We start from the raw sequence: 14,352 nt of genomic DNA on the forward strand, positions 1-14,352 counted from the left end.
CGCTGTAGTCACATGAACTGTTTTAAATATGTCTTTAGCAGCTTTCTGGGCATCTGAAAGTGTTAAATATCTTGCTGTCAATAGAGGCCTCACTGAGCCATCGGATTTCATCGAAAATATCTTAATTTGTGTTCCAAAGATTAACGAAGGTCTTACGGGTGTGGAACAACATGAGGGTGAGTAATTAATGACAGAATTTTCATTTTTGGGTGAACTAACCCTTTAAGTTTGTGAACTGTCAGACAGAGAAAGCACGTGCCCTCCATAGGTTGCCATTTGGGTGTTGTACGTACAAAGCTACGCAACCTCCAGCAAACGAATCAGTTCGGATTTGAAAGGAGGGGGCCTTTAAATTCAAAACGAGATATAAAAGCAAAAGGTGGCTGACAGTTCAAAGGAACACAGATACGCTTAACAAAGTGGAAATAAATGCACGCGGACGCTCACAAGCAGGAGAGCACAGTGGCTTGTTGTCATTCCCATGGCAAACACCAAATGAGCTCGACCGATCCAGGAAAAAAAAGCTCAGTACCAAGCCAGAAGCGAGTACACATGCGTTAGATACCGACACACACGCACACACACTGACGCACATTCACATAGCATTAGAGTGCATATATCACATTGAATAACAGGATAAAGGGCCTGTGGGAAATGACGTGACGGGCTTAGCATCTACTATGCTGCTGTGTAATGACAATCTGTTTGACAAAAGAAAGAACTGTTGCTTTTTTTTGGGCTGTTGTGTTCCCAAGACCCCCGTTTCAAGAGTCTCTCATTTTCAAGATCAAAGGTCCAAAGGTTTTTCCCTCCCTACTGCCAGTCCTGGAACGGCCCTTTACCTCGTACCCCTTCAGTTTTTTAGATAATGACAGCTCATAGGTCATGCACCAGCAGTCAGTCATGCGTTTACAGTTGACAGGAAGCACTTTTGTTGCTTTTTTTGGTGGTTTTCTTCACGTTTTGTATAAAAAGTTCATGCCCTATGCTAGTTGTATGTTTTAATCTTCTTTGTTAAAAATGTTACAAAACTACAGGTAGAGAAGTCCTCGTCCTTGTTTTCTTGTGACACTCCATGGTTGCTAGACTGTAGGATTTGGGTGCGACGTGTTGTTCTTTCAATGTGTTTTTGTGTTTTTTTCGTCCCATCGCTCCATGTTTCGTTCTGTCCAGTCGTGCGTAGGTGAAGGATGGTTTGGCAGTGGATGTTCGACCCTGGAAGAGCAATCCTTCATGAACAAATAGCTCCTGAAGCAAAGTCACTCTAGCTAAAACATAAAACTGATGGCTGTATCATTCAAGTTTAGCAAAGCTAGCTCGTCCCATGTGTTTTAAATTGTTCCTTATGCACCAATAATTTTTCCTGTCCCGTACCTTCAGGACAGTTTGTGTTTATTTCAGTGCTTTACTCTCCGCAGACTGGAGCGCTTCACAGTCTGGACATCCCTCTTCACATCCACACCCAACTGGAGAAAAGGAGGACAGAGGAAAAAAAAAAAAAAAAAAAGATGACCAAACTGAGTCTGAACAAACAGAGATTTCCTCACAAAACATTTCTTATTTTTCACTGGCATGTTTTTTGAGAGGACAAGTGCATTTTTGAACCTATATTCAGTACAAGTAAAATAATTAAGTACTGCAAAAATCAGATAATCTAAGACTTTTACTCAAGTGTTATTGGAATTGGTGAATTGTAATGGATTCATTTTCATTGTAAGGTATCTCTACTTTTACTTAAAGGGTTAGTTTACCCAAAAATGAAATTTCTCTCATGTACTCGGCCTCATGTCATTCCACACACATAAGATCTTCGCTCATCTTCGGAACACAAACTGAGATATTTTTGATGAAATCTGATAGCTTTCTGACCTCAGACTGCAATGTTATTACCACTTTCAAGTACCAGAAAGGTAGTAAAGACCTCATTAAAATAGTTCATGTGACTACAGTGGTTCAACCTTAATGTTATGAAGCGATGAGAATACTTTTTGTGTGCTAAAAACAAAAATAACGACTTTATTCAACAAGTTCTTCTCTCCCGCGTCAGTCTCCTATGCTGTTCACGATATAAACACAGTGCAGCGCTTCCGGGTTCTATGTCAGAAAGGTGGCTCATTATTGGCCGGTTCCTGCGTCAGCATCACATGCATGTGTCGTGCTGCTCACGTGTTCAGCATCAGCCAATACTGAGCTGATGTCTTTCCTACCTTTCTGGGCCTTAAAAGTGGTAATAACGTTGCAGTCTATTGGAGGCCAGATAGCTCACGGATTTCATAAAAAAATATCTTAATTTGTGTTCTGTAGATGAACGAAGGTCGTACGGGTGTGAAACGACATGAGGGTGAGTAATTAATCACAGAAATTTTTGGGTGAACTAACCCTTAAAGTATGGTTTTCAGGTACTCTTTACACCTCTGTTAAAAGATTTGTAGACAAGAAAATATTAATAAAGGTTAAACATACACAACATGCACCTACTGGCGTAAAAATGTAACCTACACAAGGGACAACTGAATAAAACAGTGAACGAATCTGAACAATCTGATTCAAAACCAACACCACTACAGGACAGCCAATAGCCAATAAAAATATAGGCATACTAAGAAATGTCTTGTTAAATAACCTAAAGATTTACATTGCGTGGTATTAAAATATATATCCATCCATATTTCTTCAAACTGCCTATATATAACAATCAAAAGTAAGTAAAATGAAAGTAAAGACATTTTTGTTTTAAAAAATTATATTGATAAATTTGTTATATTGATATATTGTTATATTGATAAACTTTATATTTATCAAAGAATCCTGATAAAATCAAAAATATTAAGCAGCACAACATCAATGTTTTCAACATTGATAATAATAAGAAATTTTTCTTGAGCGGCAAATCAGCATATTAGAATGATTTCTGAAGGATCATGTGACACTGAAGACTGAAGTAATGCTGAGAATTCATCTTTGCCAACACAAGAATACATTACATTTGAACAAATTCTATTCATAAAATAAAAAAAATTATAAAAAAAAAATGGTATTGTATATAGAATAAGTATAGTTTAACAATAACAGACAAAAAAGAAAAAGAAAAAAAGAATTAGGAACAAGTTAAACCATTATTAAAATAATATTTATGAAATATCAGAAAACAGAAACTAAATTACTCATGATGATAATCTCAAAAAGGTGAAAGATCATCACCCAGATCAATATTTTGGTTCAATGCTATTATAAACCTGAAAGAAAACTGAGGACCCACCTTAGTCACGACATTCCCATGCTCATCAGTGAACTGCTCTTCATGTAGATGATCGCTGGTGAGATCTATCGGATCATCCTTCTGCAAGAAGGGAATAATAGTTCAATTATCATAACTGTATATTTGAAGTCAAGACTGTGCCCAGACACATGCTCTTTGCTCAGACTGGACAGGCCCAGGGGACACACCTGTGCCTTCCGTCTGTCCTGGTCCCATGCCCGTAATTCCCCCTCCTGATGGGAGAAGCCCAGCCCTTTATCAAAGGGCTGAGTGCCCAGCAGACGCCCCCGCAGGACCTCCGAATGGCCTGTATCACATACCGGTGTAAGCAGTGCCTCCTGTGCTACACGGGACTGATTGTGGTCCTGGGACGATGACATCATGGACTCCATGGTCGGCCTGGCTTTGGGTTGAGACCAGCTGTGGAGGGAGTCTTTCTCCTGTGAGTAAGGCTGGAAGGCGCCGCCACCGAGCCTGTGAAGGAGGGATGGACAAAGATGGTGTAAATGATATCCGTCTAAAAGGCCATTCACACCAAGAACAACACTGCCCGGCCAAAAAATGGCGCTGTTTAGATTTTAATAGGCAAAAACTTATGAATCTATGAATTAATCATTATTACAGTGATTATTAACATATTTTATGTTTGGCAACGGTTCTTTCTACTCCAGAACATTCCAAAGACTTTAAATGAATTTAAGTTCAGGGCTCAGAGGTGAAAATTCATGTGTGAAAATGATGCTTCATGCTCTCTGAACCATTCTTTCACAATTGTAACCCTGGTGAATCATGACATTGTCATCCTGGAATATGGCCATGATGTGTCTTCCTACATGGTTGTTTAAGAAATTAAAAGCTACACACTCCATCTTTAAGAGTTAAAAGAACCATTGCCAAACATAAAATATGCTAGAAACATAATAATCACTGTAATAATGATCCATTCATAGATTCTTAAGTATTTGCCTATTAAAATCCAAACAGCAACTTTTTTTTTTTGGCCAGGCAATGTATAATGATAACTGTAACTTTTAAATTTTTAATAACACTGCCCTGCATCATATTTGGTGAATCTAATCCAATACATATGTTTCTTACTAATTTTGGGGTGCTAATCTCAAAAATAGTGCCTGTTTTGCACTATTTTTGCACTTTCTCACAAAATATGAAGTGCATTTCATGGCATTTTTGATTTCGCCAACCATTTTGTAAGGTCAAGAAGTCTTATATTATCCCTTAATCAACAGAAAAACTGCCAGAAAGACATGATTCTCCATTTTTCTCTGAGGCCAGAATTATTTGTTCAAAATCATGGCCAGTGATAGAAGAAAATGCAAACATGACCCTGAGGTTTTCTGCTACAGTACATCCGTGGGTGTTTTACTACATCCAAACAGTGCCAGAAAATTTGTGGAAAACAAACAGATTTAGTAAAAAAAAACTGAAAAAGTGATTTTATTGATATTTTCTAACTCATCATCATCGAATTAGGTACTATTAGGCCTTTACAAATCAACCCCCCCCCCCCCCCAAGACACATGGCTATATCGTTCTAAATCCAAGAGAATAAGGAAGTCCACATCAACTATAACGATAATGACACAACGGAACGATATTATTGGAATCACTTTCAGAATGTTTTTTTCCTGCTGATGAAAGATAAAAACATTGACAGCCAATCAGAATCCACCTGAGTTTGAAGAGTGTAAGCTTTTTAAGCGTTATTGTGTGTTTTTGTGGATGCTAACACAGTTATCGTTCTTGGTGTAAACAGACCTTAATGCTTGGGGCGTAACATGGTATACTGAAGCAATCCGTACCTGTCCCCGTTGTGTTCTAGAGCTCGGGTCAGTCCAGTTCTCTCGCATAACTGAGCGTAGAGCTGTTGCCCTGTAAGAACAGAAAACTTTTCCTCTGAACTTGCCCCTTTTCCACCCTTTCCTCCTCCTCTAGTTACACCTAACATACTGCCGCCTGCTGCCGCCAACTCTGTCCTCTTGCCCTCCGACCTCTGACCTCCAGCCTGCCCGTTATAGTTGGCCTTTGGGACGGCGCCGCTAGCACGTGCCTTTTCCGCATTTGCGGAGACTGGGTCATGCTGTATGTCATCTTCTTCGAGCTCCTCTTCCTCCTCTTCTTCCTCCAGCTCCATGATAGAGCCGCTGGCCCCGCTGGCACCGCTGCTGGGCCTCCCCAAACTGCTGCAGGGCAGGCTCAACGTGTTGGCCTCTGAGTCATCTGCGCGGCTGCTGCCATCCAGGGAAGAGTCCTCGACAGTCACCAGGGACGGACTGACCCCCGCTGGCCACACCTGCACGTCCGACATTTCCATCATGGTGTCCTCCTCAGTGGTGGCGATGGGCGCGCACTCCAGGCTTGACACCTCCTGCCAGTAGGGCTCAACGCCCAGCGGGGAGGGAAGGCTGTACTGCATAGAAGCGGGAGAGAGCAGCTCCTCCTGCACCAGCCCGTAACCTGAGGGATGGCCAGACAAGAAAGGCAACGCTAACACCACACAGACACAGTGGGGGTACGTGGGGAGTCCTGACCCTCTCAGAAAGGTCATGCAGAACACAGTGCTCGGGGTGCACTCAAAGTCTGTAAATATACGTGAACGGAAGTGCTTAAATGCAAGGAGTTGTGATTTTAGCATTAGCAATATAACAAGGCCACATAAAGGTCATTCTACAGGCCATTCCTGTTCACTCACAACAAGCAATCCACTTTCAAACTAACCTTTTTAAAGGAATATTCTGGGTTTTTTTTCAACCTGGCAGCATTTGAAAATTTCATTGTAAATAAAGGCTTTAGCATTGCGCATCTTCGTATTATATATTGCCCTGTTTTTCCCGAAATGACTTCTTAATTTAAATTCACCCGTTTACTGTCACCAATTGACATTTTCCTCCCAAACTCTGAAACAATGTGCGTTTTCGTGATTGACCAATGCAGGCGAACACAATTTGGTGCATGTTGCTAACCATCTAGCTGTAACATTCTATCAACACACTGTTTCATACTGCACAAGTCTGGCACTCCAGAGCAGGGTTTAATAACTATAGGTAAATAGCAGGGTTAAAAGCAGGGTTCAGAATGCTGGAAAGCTGGAAAGTCTTGCTTCAAGCCATCGATTGTTGATTGGATCGAGGCAGATTCAGAATGCGAGTTTGCGGTTGATTGTAAGAATGGGTGGAGCTTATGTCAATGAAATGATTTGAGAAGTCTGTTGTTTCACTGGAAGATTGAGTTAAGACATGCTGATTAAACATTACAAGGTCAAAATAAATTAAAATTAAAAGTAATCTCTTGAGCCATAGCCATGTGGGCAAGTGCTCTGACATATGGTGCGGTTGCACTTCGGGCAACCCGAGTTTGAGTCCCGACTCACATTTACATTTATGCATTTGGCAGACGCTTTTATCCAAAGCGACTTACATTGCATTATACTATACATTTTTATCTGAGTATGTGCAATCCCTGGGATCGAACCCATGACCTTGGCATTACTAGTGCCATGCTCTAACCACTGAGCTACAGGAAAGCTCAAGGTCCATTCTTGCTCCAATACCCCTCTCTTCTCCCACGATTTCCTAATGTCCTATCTAAATAAAGGCAAAAATCCCCCAAAAATATAACTAAAAAAAAAAAAATAATTAAATACATGGATGAACCATTCCCAGTAAGATCAATAACACAAATTTAAAAAATATATATAATAGGATGAATTTTCATTTCATGATGACAATTTTTTATTCATAAGCTACAACAATAAAACATTAAAAATTTCCATTAAAAGTATATTGAAAAATGTTTATGAAAAACGTACAAACAATGAGGGACATTTAAAATATATCAATACATTCAATACGTTGAAAGCCCAGAATATTCCTTTGATATACCTTCCCTCTCCTACATACACACTAATACGCTCGGATTCAGAAATGACTCGTATCAAATCTTGCTTTTTCAAGTATGTATGAAAGTTGTGTACGTGACCACGCAGTACATCCAGCTTAATGAGTATGCAGCAATGGCTTTTCTCTTGCATGTATGGTCATAATGTAGGATACACATTCTTGTGATTGTTCAAATGAACATGGAATTGCAATCTATATATAACTGATTTGTATATGCATGATGTGTGCAACAGTATGCATGATTAATAAGAACACACAATAGTTTTAAAGAAACATTCTGCATCTTAAGGGTTAACAGGGACTTAAAGGGATAGTTCACCCAAAAATGAAAATTATCCCATGATTTACTCACCCTCACGCCATCCTAGTATATGATTATCTTCTTTCAGATGAACACAATCAGAAATATATTTAAAAATATTCTGGCTCTTTTTTTGAATCCCAAAATAAATGCATCCATCCATCATAAACATAATCCGTACGGCTCCAGGGGGTTAATAAACGTTAGTCCTCCAGCCGTCTACCAGAAGCTAGTTATTTTACTTTATAAAGTTTTAAATATGGATATTTTTCTTACAAAAACCCATCGATTTGCTTCAGAGGGCCTTTAATAACCCCCTAAAGCCATATTGATTATTTTTTATGATGGATGGATGCATTTTTGTAGGGGCTATAAAACACGCCTCCCATTCACTACCATTATAAAGTTTAGGAGAGCCAGGGTATTTTAAAATATATATCTGATTGTGTTCGTCTGCAAGAAGTCATATACACCTAGGATGACTTGAGGGTGAGTAAATCATGGGATAATTTTCATTTTTGGGTGAACTATCCCTTTAATTCAAGCACTGCAGTTTTTGTCCTACTTAAACCAATACAAATAATACATATTTATAATACATATTCAGAAAATTCAGCCTCATAAAGATGTAAAATAAAGTGAAATATAATTATAGATCATGGCTATTTGAAACTCATATTTTATTCCAGGAGTCTGGGAGTCTGTACTGAATGGTGTCCGCCAATTATTGTTTGATCTCAAATTGTTGTGAATCAATGAGAATATGCAATATTACAATATATATAGACAAGAAATACAATATTAAATTAATTTAATATGCTTAAAGCAACCAAAGCTTAGCTAATGTTAAGAAGCTGATTGTAGCTCTCAAATTAAAATGTATCATGCAAAATTAAAATGTAAAGTATATGACTGTTTTTTTATTATCTTTGCAATGTAAGCATCTAAACAAAGTATGCAGATACATTAATTAAAAAAAAAAAAAAAAAAAATATATATATATATATAGAAAAATATATATGATGTTATGATGCAATAGATAACTGATTCCTAACAACAGATGACCAAAATTTGATTATAATATAATATAATTTGATTGAATATAATATAATATACTCTAAAATCACCTAATAACACAAAACAAGAGCTAAAAGTCAGAGAAACATAAAAGAAAAAAAACAAGAAAAAAAAAAAAAAAACAAGAAGCTTGTCAAGATTTTTTTCTTGTAGCAGTAAGCTATTATTAATATCGATTTATCAAACAACTGGCACCATATGATCAAATGTTGTAGCTATGTAGATGGTGGATGGACGCATGGATGGTTTCATGATTGGATGGATGCTATATTATATTACTGTTGTAATTAAATGAGAAGAAATGAAGAAATATTGAAAAAGAGAATGGGGATGATTTACAGTGATGACTTAGACCTTCACTGTGCCCCCAGTAATGAGAATACACACACGTGAGTCGGACACACACAGTGCACACCGTGAGACACCATTCAACATGTGGCAAATGTGTAAAAGCTTTCTTGATTGTTATGTACAAAAGCCACATATGAAGACATACATCTAAAACACACACACACCCACACAGGTACGCGTGCAAATAAATGTAAACACACTCAAACAGTCAAACACACCACATTACAGCACAACACAAAATAATGCACAACACTAAATTATGGCTCTGAAACATCTTGATATCACACACAACATCATTCTGAGTGATCTGATTATCTTATATGGCCTGACAGGGAGGTTAGATATTTCTTCACACACACACACACACACACACACACACACACACGCACACACAGATTAGGACTGCATTCACATCTAATAATATTTTGCATGTGATCATTTTATGCAAATGTTGTTTCTACTTGTTCTATACAACCATTCTGGACAGATCTCTCTTGGAAAAGAGATTTTAAACCTAAATTAATAATATGGTTAAATAAAGGTTATAAAAGTGAAATGATATAAGTGATCCATTCAGTTTTTAGCCACTAGAGGGCCCAAATGGTTACACAAATTTATTATTTAATTATTTTTTTTGTGAATACAGTCCATGACATCAGCAACATCACAGAGCCCTGCGTCACACAATCAATGCGTGACACATAAACACACTGGAAAAACACCAACAGCAAAATATCAGTTAACACATAACATTCCAAAAATGCTTCTGCAACATGATATGGTCACAGATCCATTTTCCAGAGCATTATGTAAACTGTTGACAACAGAACAGCAGGGCCTAAAACAACAACATCAATATATTCACCAAAGATAAGAAGAAGAGTTACTGAAGTTACTGAAATTCAGGAGTTCAAGCACCACTCAGAGTGAAAGAATACACAGGAAGAAACCCATACATTAAAAGCATGCCATGCATACACACGTTTGTTATAGAGCAACATAAACAAAGGCCTTATTTTACTTGAAGGCTTCACAAATACTTTTTTTCCCAGAAAAGACAAAAAAAGAGCATGTCAAGCAGCATGCGCATGCATACAGACACAGCAAAGCTCCCACACAACATGGGAACTAGAAAACAAAATAAAACAAAAAACTAGAATGACAGGAAAAGAGGAGGCCCAGAGGAGGTCATTATGAGGTCGGAGGTCGAAGAGGAGAGCTGTGAGGAGGAAGAGTAGGGCGGCTGGGCTGCAGATGACATGTTTGGAGAAAGAGAGGAGGAGGAAAAGAGAGAAGGAGAGGTGCAGACACAAGTATGGAGGCCTGTTGTCTTTCTTTAAGTAAACATCCATACGAGCCTACATACTCTTATCTGTTCCTCACTGGCATATTTAAAAAAAAAAAACACCCCCAAAACACATTTAATTTGTTTTCTGGAGCATAACTCGCTATTTACTCGCACCACTGCTCCATCCTATGTCCTTATTGCATGCTTTATATATATCATTTTTTTCCCAATTAAATTTTTTCCCAGCGTCATTTTCCTATATACAATTTTATTTATTTTTAAAATTGGATGAGAAAATATGAGTACATATATAATATATAATATTCAAATCAAAATTTATTCAGACACCTTGAACATTTCATTCATTAATTCAGTTTATTCACTATAGTTTAAAAAATGGTAATAAAATATGACAAGATCTCAGAGTTAAACTGTGTCAGAAAAAAATATCTTGATTATGTCAGATAACACATGGAGCAAAACATGGTCAGGTCAAAGTGTCTGAATCATTTTTGGTTCCAAATTTTTATCAATTTTACTGGTAGTCTTTTTGGGTATAATATGTCACAATTGACTTTATTTTGCTATCCTCATTTACATAAATGAACTATGTCCTGCACCCACTAGTATAAATATATCAAAAATATCAAAAACATCTGAATATTTTTTTTTGGTTGACTATATGTATCCTTTTATTAAAAATGTTTCTGTTTCCATAATTAATCGTATTTCTTTATAATATTTTTATGATATATTGCTATACACATTTGTTATATGTACACTTTGCATTGAAGCAAATTACATATTTGTCAAGTAATTCCATCATATGATGACAGTTTATCCCTACTGAGAGGTTGGTTTAGTAATAATGAATGGAAAAGGCTGAAAATGGTGGCATTGCCATGGCATGCCTGATTTATCAGTGAGAAAAAAAAAAAATCTCATTAAATACTCTTGTACGATCTTTCATCCAAAATTTCATGCTCTAGATTTTGGGGGACTAGAGCTAGTATGCAATTAGTTGCCAAACCATGCAGCTTCAAACATCTAAGCTTTGGTTTAGTTGGTGTCTAATGTCAGTTCAATGATAAAAGTACAGAGGATTAGAAGTTCAGTGCAAGCTACAGTCTGTTCTTACCATTGAGGACACTAGGGGAAAGCATTGTGGAGTCACGATCAGCTAGTCTACAGGCTCCTTCCTCCACCGCCTCGGGAAGCACCTGTGGAGCCTGAGCCTCCAGAGACTTCACAATATCTGACCGGTCAATGTTCTTCAAAGCTCCATAAAGGTTCTCCACTTGATATGATGATGGAGGAAGTGTTATAGTAGCATGCAGAGACAAGAAAACAGTTATAAAGTGTAAAATTAGTTTCTGTCAATGAAATAATTCTATGTCTGTTTTAGTTTTGTCCTTTTAATTTAATTTTTAAATTAAAGGTGCAGTAGGTGATCTGGGAAATGCTAATGTTAGCCTGTTAGCATTGAAAGCATACACAATCCCACCCTCCCTGCAAATCACTGTCCAAAGCCACGCCTCCTCCAAAACACATGAATGCACACACACAGCTGTTCTCGGCAAAGCGTCACAAGAGACGGCGTTAACCTACCTCATGTCTCAAAGCACATAATATTACAATAATGAACGTAAACAACTTAGAGAGCTTGTACCTGACTGCTGCAGATTCATTTCGGTGTTGATAATGTTGTCATGGAAACACATAATTCTGAGTCTGACTGAACAGCTCCGGTTAGAATGTCACCGGTTGCCATCTCTTAATTGTGGTAGCTATGGTATGAACGCAGCATAAGCTTGTTGTTTTGATTTGGTAGGAACCGTAAAAGGTGGCCGCTATTTGTTTGCATAGCATGAAATGCGCAGATGGAGTATGACATCTGCACGAACAAGGTGAATGAGGGAATGTAAAAACATATGTTGACTCACAGGTAGGAAATCGTCTTATTTCATGCGGACTTAATATAATGATTGGATGAACATTTTATGGTCCTACGCCTTCCTCAGACGATATATATTTATAAAAAAAAAAACATTTAGACCGTTTAACATAGTGATTGCTATCAGGATATAAGGAGACTTTCAACTTGTATAACAAAAACTGTTTCTGTAGAGAATCACCTATTGCACCTTTAACATTTTAGTTTAATTTTAGTTCGTTTCAGCAGTACTTTTCATAGTTCAATTTTCTGTTTCTGGCTATGAAAACTTTTTATGGCAATAGTTTTCACTTAGTTTATTATAATAATACTGATATCCACCTTATTTTTAACAAAAAAATAAATAAAAATAAGGTGGATAAAGCCACAAAGTGGTAGCGCGTTAATTATGGATCCTCACTCTTGGCCTTCTTGCCCTCTCGGCTAACCCACAGGTTGAGCAGAGCTGAACTCTGGTCCAAGAGAGAGTTGGGATTCTCCACTCTGATCCGGTTAATGTCATCCACACTGAACTGCAGTTCCCTTGCCAGCTCTACAATGAAAACAGACGAAAGCACTTATAGAATGTGAGTTAAGGAGAAAAAGCCTGAGAGGTAATAAAAAGAGATACAATAGGAAAAGCTCTTACCGGTCCAGCTCAGTCCCAGCTGTTCTGCTATTACTGCGATCTTTAGCTCGGTTCTCTCCATGGCATTTACAGTGGCTGAATAAAAGACAAAATATACCACAGTTTCCACAGAAGGTCCTATGATGAAACACTTTAATAACATACCCAGGTTGGTACATTATGCTAGTGGATAATATATATTTCACTGTGGCTTTCACTGAAAAACCCAAGAGACTCAATAAATAAACACTATAGATCACAATAACAATATGACCATATCCTTGGGTTGGTTGATAAGTGGTCTTATCTGTCATATATATAAAAAACTGTTCAAAAGTTTGGTGATGGTAAGATTTTGAATCTTTCTGATAGAAGTCTCTTCTTTTTGGGGGCAGTCGTGGCCTAATGGATAGAGAGTCGGACTTGTAACCCAAAGGTCATGGGTTCGAGTCTCAGGTCCGGCAGGGATTGTCGGTGAGGAGAGTGAGTATCCAGCGCTCTCCCCACCCTCAACACAACGACTGAGGTGAGACCCTTGAGCAAGGCACCGTACCCCCAACTGCTCCCCGGGCGCTGCAGCAATGGCTGCCCACTGCTCCGGTTGTGTGTTCACGGTGTGTGTGTTCACTGCTGTGTGTGCACTTGGATTGTCACATGTCACTTCTAATTTTTTTTTTTAACTCAAAAATACAGTAAAAAATAGGCAAGATTATGAAATGTATAATTTATTAACTGTTTCTATTTAAATATATTTTAAAATGTAATTTATTCCTGTGATAGTAAAGAAAGATTTTAAGCATCCTTACTCCAGTCTTCAGTGTCACATGATCCTTCAGAAATCATTCTAATATGCTGATTTGCTGCTCAAGAAACATTTCTTATCAATGTTGAAAACAGTTGTGCTGCTTAGTTTTGTTGAAACCATGATACACTTTTTCATGATTCTTATGAAGAATAGAAAGTTCAAAAGAACAGCATTTATTTGAGAAAAAAAAATCTTACTGATCTCAAACTTTTGAACAGTAGTGTATACTTGGGATTGGTATATATATGTAAATAATGAACATGTTCAGTAAATATCTTGTCAATAAAGACCTAAAAAGGCAGGAATGTTATGAAAACAGCCTTTTCTTGAAAGGCATTTATAGTTTTTTTTTTTATTGAGAACTGTATATGAAATCAATGTAATGGACATATAACAGCCACTATATGGTAAAACATCCTGTAAAAATTCCCAGATCCAGTAAAATGACCAATATTAGTTATTACTGATGACTGATACTATAACTTTAATTGTTACTTACCAAGAACTGGTCAAAATCTGCACACTACATACATTAGTTGGCTTCATCAGCTTCGAGAACAATGAAGATGTGATGTGTTTTGGATGGCAAAGCCGCTTGAACATCCTGGATCTCTTTATAATCACTCCCCCACCTTCAACACCTCTAAACGGGCAGTCCTTTCCCTTTAAAGCTCATTCTCAAAGCTGGAGTTTGCCATGCTAAGAGTATTTACTCTGGAAACAAACCAGCACCATGCGCTACATTACTGCTCATTCACTCAGTAAATATAAGGGCCGCCCGTTTCTCTGAATT

General features: G+C 37.7%; 1 protein-coding gene across 1 annotated transcript in view; it reads right to left on the reverse strand.

Annotated features, from left to right (window-relative positions):
- Window positions 1-1,119: 1,119 nt before the first annotated feature.
- The window catches only part of ank1b (ankyrin 1, erythrocytic b), an 82,187-nt gene continuing 68,954 nt past the window's right edge, over window positions 1,120-14,352 (reverse strand). The window contains exons 37-44 of the mRNA XM_067376600.1: window positions 12,776-12,850; window positions 12,548-12,679; window positions 11,332-11,490; window positions 5,080-5,734; window positions 3,448-3,733; window positions 3,260-3,340; window positions 1,375-1,466; window positions 1,120-1,215 (exon numbers count right to left, since the gene is read on the reverse strand). Coding sequence (XP_067232701.1) covers window positions 1,398-1,466; window positions 3,260-3,340; window positions 3,448-3,733; window positions 5,080-5,734; window positions 11,332-11,490; window positions 12,548-12,679; window positions 12,776-12,850 — 1,457 coding nt within the window. The 3' untranslated portion in view covers window positions 1,120-1,215; window positions 1,375-1,397. The remainder of the gene's footprint in view (window positions 1,216-1,374; window positions 1,467-3,259; window positions 3,341-3,447; window positions 3,734-5,079; window positions 5,735-11,331; window positions 11,491-12,547; window positions 12,680-12,775; window positions 12,851-14,352) is intronic.

This window comes from Chanodichthys erythropterus, chromosome 22 (assembly GCF_024489055.1).
Source record: "Chanodichthys erythropterus isolate Z2021 chromosome 22, ASM2448905v1, whole genome shotgun sequence".
Taxonomy (NCBI): Eukaryota; Metazoa; Chordata; class Actinopteri; order Cypriniformes; family Xenocyprididae; genus Chanodichthys; species Chanodichthys erythropterus.